The following is a 20844-nucleotide window of genomic DNA, read 5'->3' as shown; positions in this document are numbered from 1 at the left end:
TCCTAATCTGTAGCCTCTTGCCTTGGAGAGGTTTGATCTTGTTGTTCAGACCAAACATTTAGATAGGAAAACTGGCCAACTCTATACAATATCCATCTGTGATCATTTTGAGTATCTGGTTTCCTATGATGAAGGATTGTTTTTCTTGCCTGAGTACTCACCTCCATCTTTATCAGCACTAGATCTTGGAAGCAAAGCTGAGTATAGCCACAGGCTTTTTCCATCAGAATGCATGCCACTTGCCTTCTCCTGGGAGCTGAAGCCTCTCCTGCCAATGTCTATGTTGGCTAAAGAAAGAATTGCTTCTGTAACTCTTATTGATGTGAGATAAATGAATTTTTCTCAACCTGCCAGACAGGTTGATATCTCTCGACGTCCTGGTGGATCAGTAAGGTTAACTATCTTTTTATAAAGAGTTTTCTATCAATCTTATTCCTCGAAACAATTATAAATTAACTTGTGCTAACTTCTGTTTAGGATACCTCTCTTAAATGATTCATAGCTCCTCAGGTTAGTGGTAGTTCACATTTAAGTGAAGCCTTCATAAGAATACAGCAACTCACATTTATATATAATGCCTTAAGGTTTGTAAAGTCAGGCAATCAGCAAGCACCTGCTATGTGCCAGGCACTGTGCTGTAAGTAAAGTGTCTGTTTTTCAAAAGAAATCCCTTGAAGTGGGTGTTGGAAGTATTATCATTCCTGTCTTACAAATGAAAGAACCGAGTCTCAGAGAGGTAAAATGATTTGCCTGTGGTTTCAGAGCTAGTAAGTATCAGAGGGAGAATCTGAACCCCCATCTCTTTATTTCCAATTCTAGCTCTTTTTCCATAATATCACATTAATTAATACATAGAACCAGAAAGCAAAACTTTATAATTAAAAGAGGAGGAACTTAAAGAATGTATATGATACATGTATGTAAATATGGCATTTGGTTAGAATTTTTGTGGGTTAAGTTAAATAACTATGTTGAACTATTCACTATTCTCTGTGCTCTAGGTTTTTGTTTATGAACATATGCTTATTATTGAACCTTAAAGGAAAAAAGAAAATAATATTACATAACAGTTTCTAGCACAGTGCTATACATAGAAGGCATTTAGCAAAAATTTATTGAATGAGTTAATGCACTGTGTATTTGGAACTTTGTGACATCTTGAAATGCAGAAGGTAATTTAACCTTAGAATTTAATAGACTAAAAAGAAGCTTTCCTTATCTGAAAAGTGTTAACATCATGAGGACAGATAGGATATCAGGAGCAATGGCGTGTTCATTGATTTCCTAAGCAAGGGGAAAAATGAGAACTGGTAACAGACTTAGGAAGCAGAAAGCAAGCCCTTGTCCTCTTTCACCACCTGGCCCAACATATAATAGGAGCTGCACCACCCTCCATCACATAGTGGATTCATTTTGTTTTGTTATTGTTTGAGACTTACTAGTTGACTCATGCGCAGAAAGAACATTTCATTTCCTTCAGATGCCACTGAATCTTGCCCTGAGTATCCAAGGAGGGTGCAGGGATGCAACCACAAAAGGCTCAAAACCGAATGTAAAAACTCAAAACTTGAACCAGGGATCCAATCTGGTACATATGCATAAGAGATGCATTGTCAGATAGAATGATTACTCTGTGTGAGGGAAGTAGTTGGTGAGAGCTCAGAGAGAGGACACACACTATTCCATGCTCTCATCAACTCCACCCCTCATCTGCACACACATTCAGTGTTGAGTAATTATCCTCTCCATCAGTTAAGAAAATCTGATATAAATGTTACAGGTATGAACCCCAGGTTACATGAAGACTAAAAGAAACATGAGATGTAGAAATTGCAAAAATAATAACATATGCGAAAAGTTGTTCTGTAAAAATCATCTCTTGATATTAAGAGAAATTGATAGAGAAAATGGAAATTAAATTTGCCAATTTAAATTTCTTAGGAGAAACAGCATTTACTTCTTCTGGGGATTCAGAAAAGCCCAGACAGTCTTGATTGACACATTTAGAGTGACTGTGGTGTTTCTACAGAGAAAAGCTTTACCTTTTTTTTTCAGGGTTGGTGGACATGTTATGAATGAGAAAGCAATGTTAACACTGTTGTAAAAGCAGGTCTGGTAAATCATTGAGATTATGGGGTCAGCTGACCATATCAAAGTTATCCAAACACTTTATTTTATATATGATCTGATCTCATATAGTTCCCCTGAGCAATTAGCACACTTCTATAAAAATGTTAATTGCCTTGAGTGAACCCTAAGGTCCTCTTCTTGTAATGAGTTTTATGATATATACTGGCCAGACTTTATCATTATGACATATATATGTTAAATCAATACTAGGAATTCATTTCAGATCCATATCTTCCCACAACTGAGTGGTAAATGATAATGTGCTACTGCATCTTGACCACTCATTTAGATGAGATTACAATTACTCTAAATTCATTTTAATGTTCTCTCTTTTTTTTTTTAGCCTCCGAAATTGGTACCAGCTCTGCCATCTCAGAAATTACCTATGGATTATGATTTTTTTATTTACAATGGTGTAATAGATCCGTATGCTCCAGACTTCGTAGCTTTCAAGGAACATTTTTGTTTATCTTGGGGAAATATATTTTCTCTCTTGGAACACATTGAAAGGTTTCTCAAGGACTATGCAATACCTGAAGTCAAGGTAAAAGGGAAAAATTTGGTAGCACTTCTTCCTGACTTTGAACTTAACACTAGACCTTCTAAATTTGACCTCTTGTCAGCATTAGAGAATCCAACTTATCTTCTCAAGTTAGTTAATCAGCCAGGCCGGAGGTACAAAGGGCAAGGGGGAATCGAGGAAGCTATTACCAAGATACAAGCAACATGGCGATGCCATCAAGCCAGAAAAGCTTATTCTACTTTTCGGCGGCAGAAGTGGGCTGCAGGTGTGATTGCCATCAACTGGCTTTTGCTTGGTCACAAGGCCCGAATGAAAAAGATCCTGAAGGAAACACGTGCAAAACACCTGGAGAATTTCCACCTTCGAGCCAAGGTGCACAACGCTGCCAGCTGTTATGGCAGACTTCCTTTTCTAAACAACTTTTGCTTGAGCAATTGCAATGTGTGTCTATTTCTCTTCCCTTCACCTTCCTCTTCCCCTTATTTTACCATCCATTTGTTCAAGCATCATATTTTAGTCCTCATCAGCAATCTAATGCTTTTGCAGCTACAAAATCTGTTGCAACTTTTCTACAGAAAAAGTCTTTTCACTTTGTCCAGGCATAGGTCTGTCAGAAAATCAATGTTTTTAACTGCATTACCTTTTTTTCCCTATATATACCTTCTGGCACTTTAATTTGCTAGGAAAAAAAAAATCCCTCTCTTGTCTACATTGCTGTCACCACTTTGTCAGAAAGTATTTAAGTTTGCAGACAGCCTTTTAATTAGTGCTCACAATTTCATTTATGTTTGCTTTCTCTTTTTTTTTCATTCATATTCTGTTAATTAAGTGAGCTGCCTCTAATCTTCCCCTGCCAGTAGCATCATGTAGCCACCTAATTAAATTAATTGGGGAAGATGTTTTAAGTATGTAATTAAATCAATTAATATAATTTATGCCTGGCTTAACTGTACAGTGGAAAAAACAGCTGAAGTTTGACTAGATGAATCCACTACAGCTTCCTGTCACTGATCAATGCTCTTCTTGATTTTTAGCATCTGGCAGCCAACTGGAATCGCATCAGGACCTCCAGGAGGACTATTATCCATATCCCATCATTAGGTATAACACTTTTGCCTGCAAATCTATCAGCAACCTCTATTACCCACCACATTATGGCTCCTTGATTGAGTTCAAGGAAGGCCCCTTGTTTTATTCAAATTGGTCTCGGCAGGAAAATGTTCTCGACATGATGAGAGTAATAACACAGGGCCCTCGCTTGAAACGGCGTTTAATTTGGGGATTAAGCAAATAAAGTCATTATGTGGGGGCTGCTATTCAGTGGAGAGGTGATTTGCTGTAATTCGCTTTCATCTGTATGAAATGAACTAAAAAGTTGTATTTTTTCCCCCCTGAAATAACAGATAATGTTTTCGATCTTCTTTAATGATAGAAGAACACGGGCCTGTGCGTGTGGCTGCTGTTCCGCCAATAAGCCAGGATATTGCTTGTACACTGTTTTTAATCAAATGTGCAGTCAAAATGATAAGCTACATTCTCTGAAATTATTTAGTTCTAATTACGAGCAGATGGGATGCTTTATTTGCACCTAGGGCGCCTGAGCAAAAGGAAATGCTGTGTGAACAAGAATAATTAAGAAGTTGAATAGTGTTTTTTGCGCTTAAATAATCTGCAGTTTCATGTTAATTAGCACTAATGTAATTATTTAATTACATTTATGAATTGGGGAACTTAAAAGCTGTTGCCTGCAACACAGGGGTAAAATAGGTGTACCAAAATGACCGAATTTACTTTCTTGGGAATTTAGGAATTACACTGATGATTCTTCTAAAACTGAACTGCTGTCAAAATGTTTGGGGTTTGATTTATTTTTTTTTTACATTTGCCTAGCACATTAATTTTCCTTGGTGAGTTCAAATTTCAGAAGCTGACTTGGTCGGGTTTTGAAGTAGCAATATTGCAAAAAAAAAATGAGTTTCCAAATTGCCCCTTATTTGTGTCTTGGGGGTTTATGAAGAGATTAATTTATTAGGCAAGCTATGATGGCAGAATTCAAGCTTGACATTTTAAAATAGCTATGTTGTTTAAAAAAAAATACAGGACTTTCAGATGATGTGTAAATGAGAAGCAAAAAACAGGGGGGGAAGTTGGCATGAAAGAAAATGTTAAATTTGAAAAGTAAATATTAATATTAAAATGCCCATTGCAAAATATAATTAAAGTACACCTTAAAATTAAGTACAAAGTTCTAAATATTAGCAATAGCTCAGGTTCTCCATACTCCATATGAATCCATAATCTCATGTTAGTTAAAGAAATATTTCTTTGTGTCTATAAAGGAGAGACGATCTGCTGTTAAGTGTTTTGATCTGTATGAAAATCAAAGACATATCTGAGTCCCACAGATCCTCATATAATCTGTGACTTTTTAATCTGTAGCTGAAGTCTGAAATGACTTCCTTCTGAAGCTACAGACATAAGATGATTTAGTAAAATATGATAGACTTGAATGTCATCCAGGTTTCCCTCAGGTCTCTATTTTGGTGGGCCTGCATTTGCACACCAAATTAGTTCACACAGAAATTGCCCTTGTAATTGATTGCATCCAGAGTGGCTCATTGCAGGCACAATTAACTTACGTGAGCCCTTAGAATAAGGTGCAAATGTCTTTTGTGCTTCTGCGACTAATTGCAGTTCTGGAAACCCTCAAAATTTGGCAAATAAGGACTTGACCTGGCATCATAGCAGAGGATTTTTGTTATTGTCGTCTTCATTTTATTCAAAGCTAGAAACAGAAAGGGCCTCTCTTCCTACTTTTTAAGAGTTCAAAAGAAGAGAAAATAAAATGGGAACAGGCCAATATAACAACATACTTCCGAATTTGATGTTCCCAGCCTTTAGCTGGATATACCTGGTTGACTCTGCAGTGGGACATAGCCGGAAAGAAATGAGCTTAGTGATCCCTCAACTATTCTGGCCTCCCCCAAGTCAACTAGAAAGCCAAAGCTTGGTGGACAACCGTCAGTAATCTAATCTGTTTTCTCCTGGAATTTTAAAAGGGAAGATAATCTTGAAATTTGAAATGTGCTCACTTATTACTTTGGATTTGGTTTTAAAACCAATTTTCTCCTAGATAACACATTTCCCATTTAAATAAATGCATAATAATTTTGCAGGTCTACTCTATTGCAGTCATTTTGGTCTGTGGAAAGCATAAAATCCATTTTAAAGGAAAAGCTGCTAATTGCATATTTATCTAAGAGATCAAAACAAACTTTTTTTTTCTTAATTGTGCATTTTTAAAAGCCTAATTACATACTTTCACTCAGAACCTAAACTGGCCTTTGATCAAATAATCCTCATTCAATAACCTTTGATTTAGGTTTTATAAAATAATTTGAGGACACTAAATTATATTAAATAACATGGCAGCCATGATCCTATACTTTTACGATTATTCAGTGCTTTTTTTTTTTTAACCTTGAACACAATTTCCCTCTGGGAACAGCCTGAATGGATTTCAGCCGTGTACAACAGGATTCCTTTTGTTCAATGCCCATGGGACTTACCTGCTCAATTCAAAAGAATGGAAGTGGGAGTCAAGTGGCCAAGCCCCCCAAATACATTATTACATTGCAAAAAAAAAAAATCGATTCAATACAATGTTTTTGCTTCCAAGATTGAGATAATTAAGATCACATTCTACTCTTTGCTTGCATGCTCCACTCGCCCCAAAAAGGGGAAATTCAAGAAGGCATTTACTGAGTCTCATCCTTTTCTATTACTTCTTTTTGGCTTATGAAAAATTTTACAGCCAATAATTTTTTAGAGTTATGCTCACCAATAATTGCCCCCGCAGTCAGCTAATTGGTGCTGCAATGGCTTATTTGAACCCTCAAAATGAAAAGCAAGTAACTAATCACTGTAGACTCTGTTACAGTTGCAGGCAATTAACTGTTCCCTCATAAATCTTTGCCCACACAAAGATAATTGCATGTACAGAAATGGTACCAGATCTTGGAAAGGATGACCATCCTTTCATGACATCCCTACAGTTTATTTTATTTATTTTTAATAAATTTTGTTGATTTTTTTTGAGTTTTATATCATCCAAGTTTTCCCTAGGATCTCTCCCCTTCCTTCCAAGAGCCATTCCATATAACAAATTAAACTTACTTAAAGACCAAAAAAGAAAAAAAAGAGGAAAAAATCAGTACAACTGATCAATACATTGAAAATGTCTGGAAATGTGCAATATATAATACCTGTGGACTCCCCACTTCCACAAAGGGATGGGTTGAGTGTCCTTTCATATCTCTTTATTTGAATTATGCACAATCTTTATAATTTTGCAAACATCTACTTTTGATTTTTTATGTATGTGGTTATTATCTCCATTTCCATTGATATGGTCATTGTCTGTCGTGTTTTCTTGGCTCTCCTGACTTCACTTTGCATCAGTTCATGTAGTTATTTCCATACTTCTTGGTAGTCACACCATACATCGTGTCTTTTAGTGCAGGCACAATCTATTACATTCAATAACCATAGTTTGCTTAGTCATTTCCTAGTCGATGGGTTGTTTCTGATTCTTTACTATCACAAAAAGTGCTGCTATAAATACTTAGGCATATAAAAAGGACTTTCTTATTAATAATTCCTGCATTTTATTTTAAACTAAGGAATTTCTTTGGTTTGTTAGTGCATCTATGATCATAAGTAATACAAATGAAATGAACAGTGACATCTCTACAAAGTAGAATTGGTTTGCCTTTTAAAATATTTCAAGCAGTGTCCTTTCTTTTTCAGTCTTACTGGTTAGGAGGTAGGTGGGGTGCTGATGCCTATTATGTTAAATAAACTGACCTTGAAATCCTCTGAAGAGTTGAGAGAATGGTCCTTTTCAAACATTACAGGAAGATCTCCTAATTTAACATTATAGGTATCTTGTAAATTTTTCCATAATAATGATATTACAGGCATCTTATAATTTTTTTCCCATAATGATCAGTATAAAGTAACCTGCTATGGTTCACAGATTATACTGGATTCTATTTTAAGTAGTCAAATAAGCAAGATTGCCACAGGGGATTGAGCATTGTAGTTGGAAAACAAAAGGTCTTTAGAATAAACAGTCATGGTGTCATCACCTTGACTAAGACTTTCCATTTTCAGTGTGGTTGGCCAGGTTCCTCCTACATCTCCCTTTAACCTATGTGTTCCTTTATTTGGATTCAGCCTTCATGCTGCATTTAAACTCTGTGGCATTCCTTAATGTATCAGCATTAAAAGAGATGTACCAATTATATGGCTCTAATGTTGTTACTAGGTACGTTAGGCAGCTATCAGCCAATTAAACCTCCAATTATTTGTCTCCTCTCTCAATTCACCTCACCCTTTAAGATCTGATTTGGTTTGGGGTAGTAGAAATTGGGGGAAGAAAATTTTACTCTGCTCCTCTCAATACAGTTGCAATTTTAGTACCAATTAAAAAATGGCTAAAAGGGATTATAAGGGTAGCTACTACATTGAAGGACTGTAGGTCTTGGAATACTATATTCCAAAGAGCAAAAGATCTGGGTTTATGACCAGCATAACTTACCCAGCAACATTAAAAATAATCCTGAATGAAAAAAAAAAATGGACATTTAATGAACTGAAAGACTTTCAGTTTTTTGTGACAAAAACCCCTGAACATAAGGGAAATTTTGACATATAACACCCAGGAGAAATATAAGGTAAACATTAAAGACCAATTATAAGATACTCAATAAAGTCAAATTGTTTACTTCATATATGTGAAAATATTAGCAGTACTCTTATGATTTTTATCATTATTTGGATAGTTTGAAAGAAAGGCTTGGGCTGAGCTGAGTATCATGGTGTGATTCTAAAAAAAATAAAACTGTGTAGGGAGAGATAAAAAGGAGTAATTATCTCATACAAATGAGGCATAAAAGGAAAAATTGATACAGAAGAAGATAGAAGGGGGAAGGAAGTAGTGCTGGAACCTTACTCTCATTGGGAATGGGCTACAGAGGAATATATCTATATCTATATGCATCTCTCTCTCTATATATATATGGAGATATATAAGTATGTATATATGTGTGTATGTATGTATAAATGTCTTCTAAATTCAGAAAGAAAGAAGAGAGCAAGGGGAGAGGATGGGGGGAGAGGATAAAGGAGGGACTTTTAGAGGGATGGGTAGGTTAAGGAATAGGAGGGCAAAGTAGGTAGAGAAGTAAAGCAGAGAAGTGAGGAGGGAGAGGATAAATAAGGTGAGAAGGATAGTGAGGAAAAATAGGAAGGAGGAAAATACACAACAAATGATTGTAGCTTAGACTGCGAATGGAACAAATTTACCCATAAAATGGAAATGGATAGCACATTAAAAAAATTTGAATTCAACAACATGTTGCTTTCAGGAGACATTATAAAAATGAGAGAGATATACAAAGATAAAATAAAGGGCAAAAATAGAATTTATTATATAAAAAAGCAAAGATAGTAATCTGAAAGTTAAAGTTAAAATAGATTTAATCAAAAGTGAAAAATAGAGAAACTACATTATGTGTCAGCAATATTATTTGATATTGTTTTAGATCATTTAAAATAACTTGACTTAAGTGTTTGCTTACCAAAACAGACACAGGAGCTATATGAACATAAACCTAAGACACTTTACATACAGATAAACTCAGATCTAAATAATTGAAGTAATATTTATTGATCATAGGTAGGTAAAACCAATATAATTTTTAAATGACAATTTTACCTAACTAATCTATTTATTCAAACTCATCCCAAATAAATTACTAAAAATTATTTTACTGAGTTAGAAAAAAAGAATAGCAAAATTCATTTGGAAGAGAAAAAGTCAGGAATTTCAAAGAAACCAGAAATATGAAAAGGAAGTAGATTCAGCAGTATTAGACCTTAAACGATATTATAATACATATTATAATAATTATATTATATTTTGTTGTAATAATTATATTATAATATTATATACATGGGTAAAGTGTAAGGGGAATAATTTCAATTATTTTAGATTAAATTTTTCTTGTATAAATAAAACCCATGTAGTCAAGAATAGAAGGAAGATAGAAAACTGGGGGGAAACTTTCATAGTCTCTCAGATAGGCTGTGATTGGGTTGGAATATTGCTGTGATATAGGAAATGAGTTGATTGATTTAGCAAAACATGAAAATTCTTGGACCTATGAAGGAAGATGCTATCTACCTTCAAAGAAACAGATGACAGGTGGAAATAAGTAGAATACAGTCTTACATATATGTGTGTGTGAGTGTATATGTGTATATGTTTATAGATATCTATGTATATTATATATATATATATATTCACCCTTAATTGTAGGTAGGGGAAGGAAGGGGAAAAATAAAGTAAAAAGTGCATAGCAGAAAACAAAAGAAAACCAACAAGGAAGCAAAGAAAAGCTGGGCAGGTTTGAAAACTGTGTAGTATTTATTACATAGGTTTTTTTGACATGGAAATTTATTGTCTTATACTGAATCCTCCCTTATGGTCTGCTGTACACATAGCAATTTTTTTCTTTTCTCATTTTGTATTTAAGTTTAAAATTTAAAAAACTTACTAAAAAGGGAGGGAAGGGATCTAAGGAGTACAGCTCCCTCTTTTTTTTCTACATTAAACATTAAGTGCATGTAAATATAAGTGATATCCCTTTAATATTTCTTCCTTTTTCCTGTGAAAATGAAGGATGATCCATGTTCATTTAACGTTGTACTTGGGAAAGGAGAACTTTAAAATTCTCATTTTTAGCTCTGATGTTTGAGCTGCTTTTACTAGCCAGGAGGTCACAGTATCCAGAGTTTATTGACCACTCCAAGTATTTTGCCTCAAACAGATTTGTATCAGTTCATAAGCAGGGAAAGTGGGTTTGTGCTAAGATATCTCAGGCAGCAGCATTTCACCAAATGTATCTAAGTCTTTGGGGGTCGAAATAAAAGTCTACTTGAACTGCTAAACCTTTCCCTGACTCAAATGCATTTCTTTTTTGTTTATTATTCATTTGTTTAGTTAAATGCTAAGGGGTTTAGATAAGATTTTATACTTTGCCTTGTGTTTGCTGATGATTATTAAACTTATAAACTTAAAAAAACTTTTTATAGGAAGAGATAAAAATATATACTGTGCTGATCAAGTTCCCCTATGCACTGTGTAGGTCACAATTAGCATCATGAGGGTTGGAGTAGTTAATATGCCTATCTTCTTGGACTACTTTTGTTCATTTTTGACACACTTTGGAATTTTGGAAGTAGGACAGATTAGACATTAGGAGACCTGGGTTCTGATTGTAGTTACTGTGATTCTTGGGTGTGTGAGATTTACATAAATCAATTCATTTTTCTGGAACTCAGTTTCCTTATCAGTAAGATGAGGGCATCATACCAGATAATCCTCTTCAAAGTTACTTTTCAATGATAATATTCTTGTCTAATTCATGGGTTGTTTCTGAGAGAAGAATAATGTTAGTGTGTGCCCCTAAAATGAATGTTTAATTTACTAAAGTCATTATAACTCTGTTATCTGTTATTTAATCATTATGTAATTTGTGGGCCATGCTATCTATGCTGGACATAATGCAGATAAACCTACAAAGAAATAGCCTCTACTTTCTAGAAGTCTAGCCTTCACACTTAATAATAATAATATTATAGGTAGGTTCTTTTATTATCCTCATTTTACAGATAAGGATATTATATTAAAGTTAACACATATGGTATTTACTTTGTGCTGGGACTTTACAATTATTATCTCTTTTGATCCTCACAAACGCCTTGGAAGTAGGTGCTATTATTATCCCCATTTAACTGTTGAGGAAACTGAACCAAATAGAGGTTAAATGATTTGCCCAGGGTCACACAGCTAGTAGGTATCTGAGGCTGAAGTTGAACTCAGATCTTCCTGACTCTCTATCCATTGTAACACCTAGCTACCCCTTTTACTTAAATAAAATACCAGCATCCATTTGCACACCTCCCCACACCTGAAAATAATTCCAATCAGCAAATAGTTATCAAATGACTTAGATGCAAGGCACTGCTTCTCATCTTCTCCCAGGTCTTCTCTTCCCTTCCCTCAGATCCTGCCTAGGGGCAAGGGCCATTGTCTCCTGAGGACCGTAAGGCTGTGATAGGGCTTGTCCTCTGTATCATCATTGCCCAGCCAACTGCTATCTCCCTGACCCCAGTCCCAGATTAAGAAATTCCAAATTACAGTTCCGAGGACTGTACAACAACAAGAAGACAGAGGAATCTAGGAGTCAGACAGGCAAGCAGGGAGCCAGAGAGATATTATAAGAGGAGGTGAGGCTCTTCAAAAACTGCAACAGGTGGTCAGGAGCCAAAGAAGGTAGGAGTAGGAGGAGAAACCACCAATGCCAATGCCAAGCAAGCCTGATCACTCTCCTGTTTCTGGGACTATCTGTAAAAGGTCAAAGTACAGGGGAGTGTAATTAAGCATCAGGACAAGTAACCAATCAATCAGTGAGCATTTGGTTAGTGCATACTATATGCTGGGCATTTGTGTTTTTAGAAAGGCAGCCAGCATCTGATACCTAGGTTTGTATTTTTGTTGTTGTTCAGTCATTTACATTGTTACTGATGCTTCGTGACTCCATTTGGGGTTTTCTTGGCAATGATACTGGAGTGGTTTCCTATTTCCTTCTCCAGTTCCTTTTACACATGTAGAAACTGAGGCAAATGAGGGTTAAGTGATTTGTCCAGGGTAACACAGCTAGTAAAGTATCTGGTATGGGTTTGTTTGGGATTAATAATTGAATGATGAGGTCTATCACAAACAGAAATAGATATTGCAGGCATGATACTGCCAATATTCTTAAACCATTATCATGGTTAGGTTTCAGTTTATGGGAAAAGTCAGCCACCAACTACATAATCCAAACAGACTTATTCAGTCATAAGATACATATTTGGCAACAAGATGATCAACCATCTTTTATAATGTAAATTGATATCTTTTTAATAAGACCTTTTTAAAAAACTTTTTTCTTTTAAAAAATATAAATAGTTTTTTCTTATTACATGTAAAGACAATTTTCAATATTCATTTTTCACAAGATTTTGAGTTCCAATTTTTTCTCCCTCCCTTTCCCCCTTCCCAAAATGACAAGAAATCTGATTTTATCTTCTTTTTTTTTTCTTTTTGGAGGGGGGAAGGCTGGGCAATTAAGGTTAAGTGATTTTCCCAAGGTCACATGGCTAGTAAGTGTTAAGTGTCTGAGGCCCGATTTGAACTCAGGTCCTCCTGACTTCAGGGCCCATGCTCTATTCACTGCACCACCTAGCTGCCCTTTTTTTCTTCATTTTTTAAAGAAATTGCTTTTGACACATTCTGAGACATTCTTGGTTCTTTCAGCATCTTCTTCCTCCATCTCCACATACACACAGTCTTGCTTCATCTATAGTTATGATATCTAGGACTGTAAGGAACCCCAAAAGCCATTTAGTTCAACCTTTTAATTTTAGATAAGAAATTGAGGCCCAAGGGAAGGGGAGGTGATTTGCTCCAGGTTATGTCATAGTAAGTCTCAAAGGTAGGATTGAACCTGAGTCTTTTGGCCCCAGAGTTGGTGTTCATTTTATTGTGCTATGAAGCCTACCCAATGTTCTAAACATCTTTTTGAATACTAATAAGCTGGGAAAGTATCCAACATGGATGAGACCAATCAGGATAGCAAAAGGCCTTGAGTTCATGACAACAGAAGAGTGGTTGAAACAACTAGGCATGTTTAACCTGGAAAAAAGAAGACTTGGGGGCCATAATGGCTGTCTTAAAGTATTTGAAAGACTTTCTTGTAGAAGAGGGATCAGACTCATTCTACTTGGCCCCAAAAGCCTAAACCAGTAGCTTCAGGCAGAAATTAAAGAAAACAAAATGTAGGAATCATGTCAGGAAAAATTGTTTACCAATTAGAGCTGTCTAAAAGTAGAATGGGCTCCCTTGAGAGGTGGTGAATTCATCTTCCTTTGAAATCTTCAAGCAGATGTTGGTTGGCCACTCTTCAGGCATATGACAGTGGAAGTTCCTTTGGTGTGTAGGTTGGACTAGCTGGCTTCAGAGATCCATTGCAAATCTCAGATTCTGTGATTCTGTGAGATTCAGCCTGGAGACAGATCCAAGAAGTTATATTACTGCAATTCATACATATCTGGGGATAGATTTTGGAGCTCTTTAATACAATTTTCTTTTTAACATATGCTTTTCCAATTTTATATGTTATATATATTTCCACATTTTCATAAACCTTTCCGTTTTTTTCTATTACTCCCTGTTGCCATTTTCTTTTCTTAAATTTGTAGGCATAGAAGCAAAGACTAAAATAGCAAATTATAAATTCACTTAATTTCAAAATTCTAATGCTTAAAAACTGATATCAATGTAAGGAGACAACACTTATAGTCATTTTTATCTGAAAAAGCATAATAGGAGAATTGTAGGTATCCTTACATTAAAAAAATAATCTTGGAAATATACCTTACAGATTTAGTAATATAAAATCATTTAATCTGTAGTATTTTGGGGCATCCAGGTAGCACAGCGAGCAAGAGTACTGGCCCCAGTGTCGGGATGACCTGGGGATCGAATCCGGGCTCAGATACTTAGCACCACACCCAGAAATAACTGGCCATGTAACCTTGAGCAAGTTACTTAACCCCAATTGCTTAAAAAAAATCTGTAGTATTTTAATTTGAGACATGTGTTTGGACTCAGTAACCACAAGGAGGCATTGAAGCGTCTCCTAAATGTGAAAAGCTGTTTAATAACAAAAAGTTGTGCCCATAAATATTGAATCAGTCACAGAAGTAGTTCTGCCTACTCATGGATTTTTGCCTTCTAAGTTAGCTTTTTAATCCATGTTCTTTGAATCACCTAAAAGCAAGAAGAAAATATTTCTGTCATTTTTATTGGCATTGGTAGAGGGTTGGACCATTGTGACCTATAGGATTTTTCCTCCTGTATTATTTCCAACAGAAACAAATGGAGGAACTGAAAACTAAAGCAAATGTATTCTCAGTGGGGTTTTCCTTAGTCCTGACAAAGTAGCTGTTTTCACCTTTTTGCTTTTCAAAGGTTGAGAGTTCCTCTAGCTTAGTCCAGAAGCATATTTCTTTATTGCTTGGTATTAGCAAATCCACATATCTGTCAGCAAGAGGTTTATCTGAAATCTGGCTGTCAGTTCAGAATGAATCTGGGATGGGTTTTCAAAATGCAGTGATAGAGGAGATTCATATTTTTCAAAGCCCAGTTATCCAGTTTTTAAAATCTCAGTCTGTGCATACCACATCCTATTTTAAACATTCAGACTAAAGTGTCAGAAATTTTCTCTATGTTTTCATGACCCTAGATCCTGGCAGCTTTATTGCTATTACTTAAAAAACAAAGACCAAAAAATATGGCGAACTCTTCTGTTTACAGAATCAGCTCCTTGGTACATGTTTCAAAATAATGCTTAATTATCCAGGGAACATGAACCTCATTCTTAGGGTTGTATCATTTCTGTAAGATATCTCACACAAAATCAAATAACTTTCCTGAAAACATGCATTTTGACTCAATGAATTTCTTGCAATTTTTGTAAATGCTTTGGTATCTACCTCTTCCCAGATTTTTATACTTTCTTTGTGATGTTTTAGGATTTGCCAAATCTGTTCGGGAAAGTGCCATTGATTTCCATGTGCAACAGAACTTGCAGCTGGGAAGACTGTGTGACATACTAGGTACAGTAAATGCTTTCACATGAATACAACTTTCTAAAATGTTCATTTGGTGAATTAGTGAATGTTTGTGCAATATTTTATAAATTAAAAATGTGGGATAAAAGCTAATTTTAATTCTAACATATCTATAAATGAACAAGACTGTTCAATTTACTTAAAGAATAATTACATATTTTATTTTTAAGATGAAGGTTTCATGGTGAACTCTGATAAAAATTATTTTAACCAAAAATAAACAAAAACAAATTTCAAGTCTTATAGGTCAATTATTTATTCATTAAATTAATTTTCATCCAGATTTAGAGGAACATTTCTCTTCTCTCTAGTCCAGGAGCTTTTCCTTCTTCTGAATCATACAATGAGCTCATAATTCTCTATTTGTGTCAATGGCAGTCTATTACCTTGGAGATTAGTGTAAAGTACTACAATATAACACTGTGAATCCCACTGCAAAATAACCAGTTAAAGAAGATGGGTCAGATAAAAGTGATCCTTTCAAAAAAAAATCACCTTTTAATTATTCGTATGTAAGAAAAAGAGTCTAAGCAGGAATTGCTCAACAATGCAAATCTCAGTTTGAACAATAAGTCTGTAAAACCAGAGTTTCAAAACCTTGCACTCTTTCTGCACCACAGTTTGGAAGAAAAAAAATAGTAAGCAATTTTTGAGGGAAAGGTGGGGAAGATGCCTGTAGTTAGTGGAAAGAAGTAGCTTTGGGTAATGAGTTAGTGTTATGAGTTAGGTATGAAAAATAAGAGGTACAGTGTCAAATAGAAACACTGGGTAAAATTTCTGGGTCTAGGCAGAAAACTCCTTGAAAAGAAAAAAATTGCACCATTTCTTGTCTTTGTTCTCAAGTAAGAATGCCTTAGTTTTATTGGTGTGATAGTTTCTTCAAAGTCCTTCTTTAAGCAAAATAATGAAGAATTTTAATTTGTCAATGACCAACTTAGCAGGCTCCCTGGAATGACATACTTTACATAATTCATATATATATTTCAGCATCATTATTATTTCATAAATGCCATTTGGTAACAAAAATATATCTGTTCTGGAAATTTACAGTGTCCTAAAATAATAGTATAATTGCTTTAATCTATTATCTAGGCACTAATATTGCTTTGCTGCAATACAGAATTTTAAAGACCTTAAGATTGATTTGTTAGTTCTGAGCTATTGGAACTAAAAATCTGACTAGGTGGAAGCTACTCAAATGCAATAGAGGACAGATTTTGGTTTAATTTATTTGATTTTTTTAATGGCCTGATACAGCCAATGAAGTCCAAGTATTAACCTTTTCTGTACTTCTCATGTTGTTGTTCAGTCTTGTCCGATTCTTCATGACCCCATCTGGGGTTTTCTAAGCAAAGATACCAGAGTGACCTGCTATTTCCTTCTTCAGCTCATTTTACAGATGAGGAAACTGAGGCAAATAGGGAGAAATGACTTGTCCAGAATCACATGACTAGGAAGTGTTTGAGACCAGATTTGAACTTAGAAAGTTCTTCCTGACTCCAGGCCAGGCACTTTACCCACTGTACCATCTAGCTGCCCCCACCTCTCAACACAGTCTGAATTGCTACTACAGAACATTTTACAAAAGATTTTCTTTGCACACAAATTATGTAAAAGGAATGTTAGGCTTCCATCTTAAGTAGTTCAACTGAAGACCTTGTCTACCACGGGAGAATACAGAGTTGACTGAAGCTTTTTCTTGCCAGACTATCACATTGAAATAGCATTACTACCATTCATCCTCTTCAGGAGGAGTGCATAGATGTTCAGGGAGAGTAGATCAACAGAAAAAGTATTTGCTTATATAAAATAAGATGAGGGAAAAGAGACGCCAGAAAATATGGTAAAGAATCAAAAACATGATTCTTCAATTTGAAAATATCTATCTATTTGCAGTTATTTAGCTTATCTGGGTTGTGGTGGGGCAGGAAGGGCACTAAGAGAATTCTATAAATGTAGATAATACCTGTCATTCCAATATTGGCTGGTGGAGGTCAGCTGATGGCTATTAAAAACCTCAAGAGTTAATGCTTTCAATTCTTGGGAAGGGTTAATAAATAAGAGACCGAGTGAAAGTGATATTGAATATTGACTAGCAAAGAAACTATTATCTCCATCTTAATTACTTTCCAAAATTCCCTGGCAATGAATTTGAACATTTGTAGCTTTATGGTCAGCCTGAACATATGCCATGTGGGTGTGTAACTTGAATTGCTTTTCTAGAAGGAAAGAAAGTAAAAATCATCCACATTAGTTTTATTCTGGAAATTCTTCCATTAAAAAAAAATTCATGTATTCACATGTTTTTCTTCCCTTTGGATTTCTCCTGCATTTTAATTGTTTCCTATTCTTTTGTGTTTGAGGGCTTTCAGAACATTATGGCACATTAGATTGCCAGTGCCAGTGCCATTGGCAAGATGTTAGTGTCCATGAAAATACAGAACACAAAGTGCCTAGGCTGGTCATTAAACCATTGGAGACCTACATAAGTTATTTAGTCTTCTTTTTTTATGTTTCTTTTTTATGAACTTGACATGGAAATCTGGTTCTAGAATTGTACAAGATTTCTCAATGAATATCCTAAACATGGGAGACTTCCTATATTCCAGTTTTCTTCTATTCTCCCTAGCTTTAATTAATCAAAAGATATTTTTAAGTACCTACAATATGCCTAGCCTTGTGCTAGACATTGTGGGGAATAAGAAGACATGTAAAAATATAGGGCTTGCTCACAAGGAGCTTCTGTTGTTGTTAGAAGATTAAGTTGACATATCATATAACATATATGAATATATACATGCACATATGCATATACATACAAATGTTTATGTATGTGTGTATATGTCTACACACATATACATATTATAGAAGTTTGGAGTGGAAGGGGAGATCAGTGAGGGCTGGAATAGTTAGGGGGTAGTTCACATGGGATATGGGGCTTTCAACTGGCCAGTACATCTCAATGTGTCCATTTCCTTCTCTGACAAAGTTTTTATTTAGAAAATATTCTAACTCCATTGACTGATAATTACCTGGTTAGCTGATTCACAGCTATTACTGCCTGGCTTAAAGACAGCTGTAACATTCAGTGAGAAATCTCAAAGAGTTTTCAACTCTATGTTGGATAGAATGTTTAATTATCATTTCTCTCTCTGTACCAAGTATCTCACAACATGCGAATTTTAACCAACTTGGTAGGGGAAAATATGAGATTATTCAAATTAAGGCAAAGTATCTTGTAAACCAAGAATCATTAGCTGTATCATTTAAGTCACATGCCCCGTTAGAGGGTATAAAGCAGGGAGATGATTGGATCCTTGAAATAATCATTGTGATTGGAATCATCCAACTGTTTATCTATTTATTTGGAAAGGACATTGATGTGGATTGGTCCTGTCTAGTCCAGAAAAAAAAGGAATTACCATTTCATCAGCTTTCCAAAGTTAACAGCTCAGTTTTATAATGTAGTGAAGTTAATAGGATACATTCTTAAAGTAATGTGTAATTCTCATTGATGTGTCTGGGACTTGGAAACAAAATCCCTGCATGCTGTTGGAATATATAGCTGTATGGTCCTTTACATCTCTCCTCCTGCAGGAATAACCATTATTATTATAATTATTATTATTCATTGCATACTCAGAGAAATGTTAAAACACCTGAAAGTCTGTTAAATTGTTAAGAGTTGAAGGAAACCAATCTAAATTAACTTCTGCATAGCTTTCAGAAGTGTTCTTTATTTTAAACTACTTTGAGACAGTCAGATGCCAGGGTTCAGAATGCTGTTAACCTTTTTTCCCAATAATTAACACTATACCCATTGTTTTTAGATGCCAATGTGGAAGTCATCTATGTCTCCCCTCTTCCACTGCCTGACGAATTAGTGAAGTATTATAATAAGTTCCTGGGTCTACAGTCAGCTGTCATAACTGGAAACCCTGAGGACATAAGTGACCTGAAGGACAGGTTCAGAATTCTCTCCCCTGAAGCTATAAACTTCTTCCCTGTGAGTTTGTCTTCTAATTACTACAGCTTCAGGGATGCAGTAAAATTAAATTGGAAATTTTATAACTTGTAACGCTTGGGTACACATCAGTGAAATATTATTGCAAGTTTAACAGCTTTACTGATTAGACTGCTAGTTAGTGTCTGGGAAATAAATATCCCAGTTTAGTTTTATGGACTTAGTTGAGGTAGCCCAGACCAGCCTATCTGTAGCCCATTGCCCACTTTTGACAACCAGACTAGATAGATTTATAAGAACAGGGCAGGAGTATGAATCAAAAACAAGAGCCATTTAAAATCATTGAAAATTTAGAGTTAGAAAGAACTTCATCCACTTCCTTCATTTTACAGATGATGAAACCAAAGCACAAGTACGTTCACACAATGGTGCCATTGGTCTAAAAGCCCAGGCTGCTAGCTCCCAGTCTGGTGCTCTTTGGACTCCACCAGGGATGAATTTTTTCAGCAGGATTTAGCCTGAAAAATCATATTCTTATTTAGAATTATGAATAATTTGTTGTTATTGTTCAGTCATTTCAATCATATCCAACTTCATGACACCATTTGGGGTTTTCTTGGCAAAGATGCTGGAGCAATTTACTATTTCTTCCTCCAGCTCAATTTACAGATGAGAAAACTGAGGTAAACAATTAAGTCATTTGTCCGGGGTGACACAGCTAGGAAGTATCTGAGGCCAGATTTAAACTCAAGATGATGGGTCTTCCTGACTCCAGGCCAAGCGCTTTATCTGTTGTGCCACCTACCTACCCAAGTGATTATTAGACTTCCTATAATTTATGGTTGCTAAAAAGTTGTTTTAAATCTGGCTGGATCAATTTAGAGTGATTCTGAACAAGATCCTCTGAAAAGAAGGCAGGAGCTATGATGAGGAGGAGGAAAAGGAGGAGAAGGAGGATGACGATGATGATGATGATGACAATGATGATGATGAGGATGAGGATGATGATGATGATACCTAGCAATTATATAGCACTTTAAGGTTTACAAAGTGCTTTACAAAGACTATTTCATTTGATCCTCAATACAATCCTATGAGGTAGGTGCTATTTATTATCCCCATTTTGCAGATGAAAAAACTGTGGCAGACAGTGATTAAATGACTTTTCCAGGCCCACACAGGGTTCAAAGCCTTTTTTTACACTCACATATTCCTGACTCCAGGTCTAGTACTCTACCCACTGTGTCACCCAATGGGAATAAGGGAGAGCAGTGTTGAGGGTACTGTAACAGTTCAGAAAGTTTCTCAAGATTCTGTTTTCCAAATATTCCTCCAACAAATTCTCCAGGTAAAAGAAATAATGACAATATAAGCTTGTAGGTCTAAAGTGTCTTAAAGTTTACAAAATGTTTTCTATGCA

At 35.4% G+C, this 20844-nt stretch overlaps 1 protein-coding gene across 1 annotated transcript in view; it reads left to right on the top strand.

Moving 5' to 3' along the window:
* Positions 1-2487: 2487 nt before the first annotated feature.
* Positions 2488-20844, top strand: part of IQCH (IQ motif containing H) — a 141599-nt gene continuing 123242 nt past the window's right edge. Inside the window, exons 1-4 of the mRNA XM_069097512.1 lie at positions 2488-3025; positions 3688-3754; positions 15362-15445; positions 19291-19466. Coding sequence (XP_068953613.1) covers positions 2516-3025; positions 3688-3754; positions 15362-15445; positions 19291-19466 — 837 coding nt within the window. The 5' untranslated portion in view covers positions 2488-2515. The remainder of the gene's footprint in view (positions 3026-3687; positions 3755-15361; positions 15446-19290; positions 19467-20844) is intronic.

The sequence above is a fragment of the Petaurus breviceps genome, unplaced genomic scaffold (assembly GCF_028583685.1).
Source record: "Petaurus breviceps papuanus isolate PSGF00001 unplaced genomic scaffold, PetGlider_PUasm1.0 37, whole genome shotgun sequence".
In the NCBI taxonomy this organism is placed as follows: Eukaryota; Metazoa; Chordata; class Mammalia; order Diprotodontia; family Petauridae; genus Petaurus; species Petaurus breviceps.
This window is presented reverse-complemented; position numbering and strand designations above follow the sequence as displayed.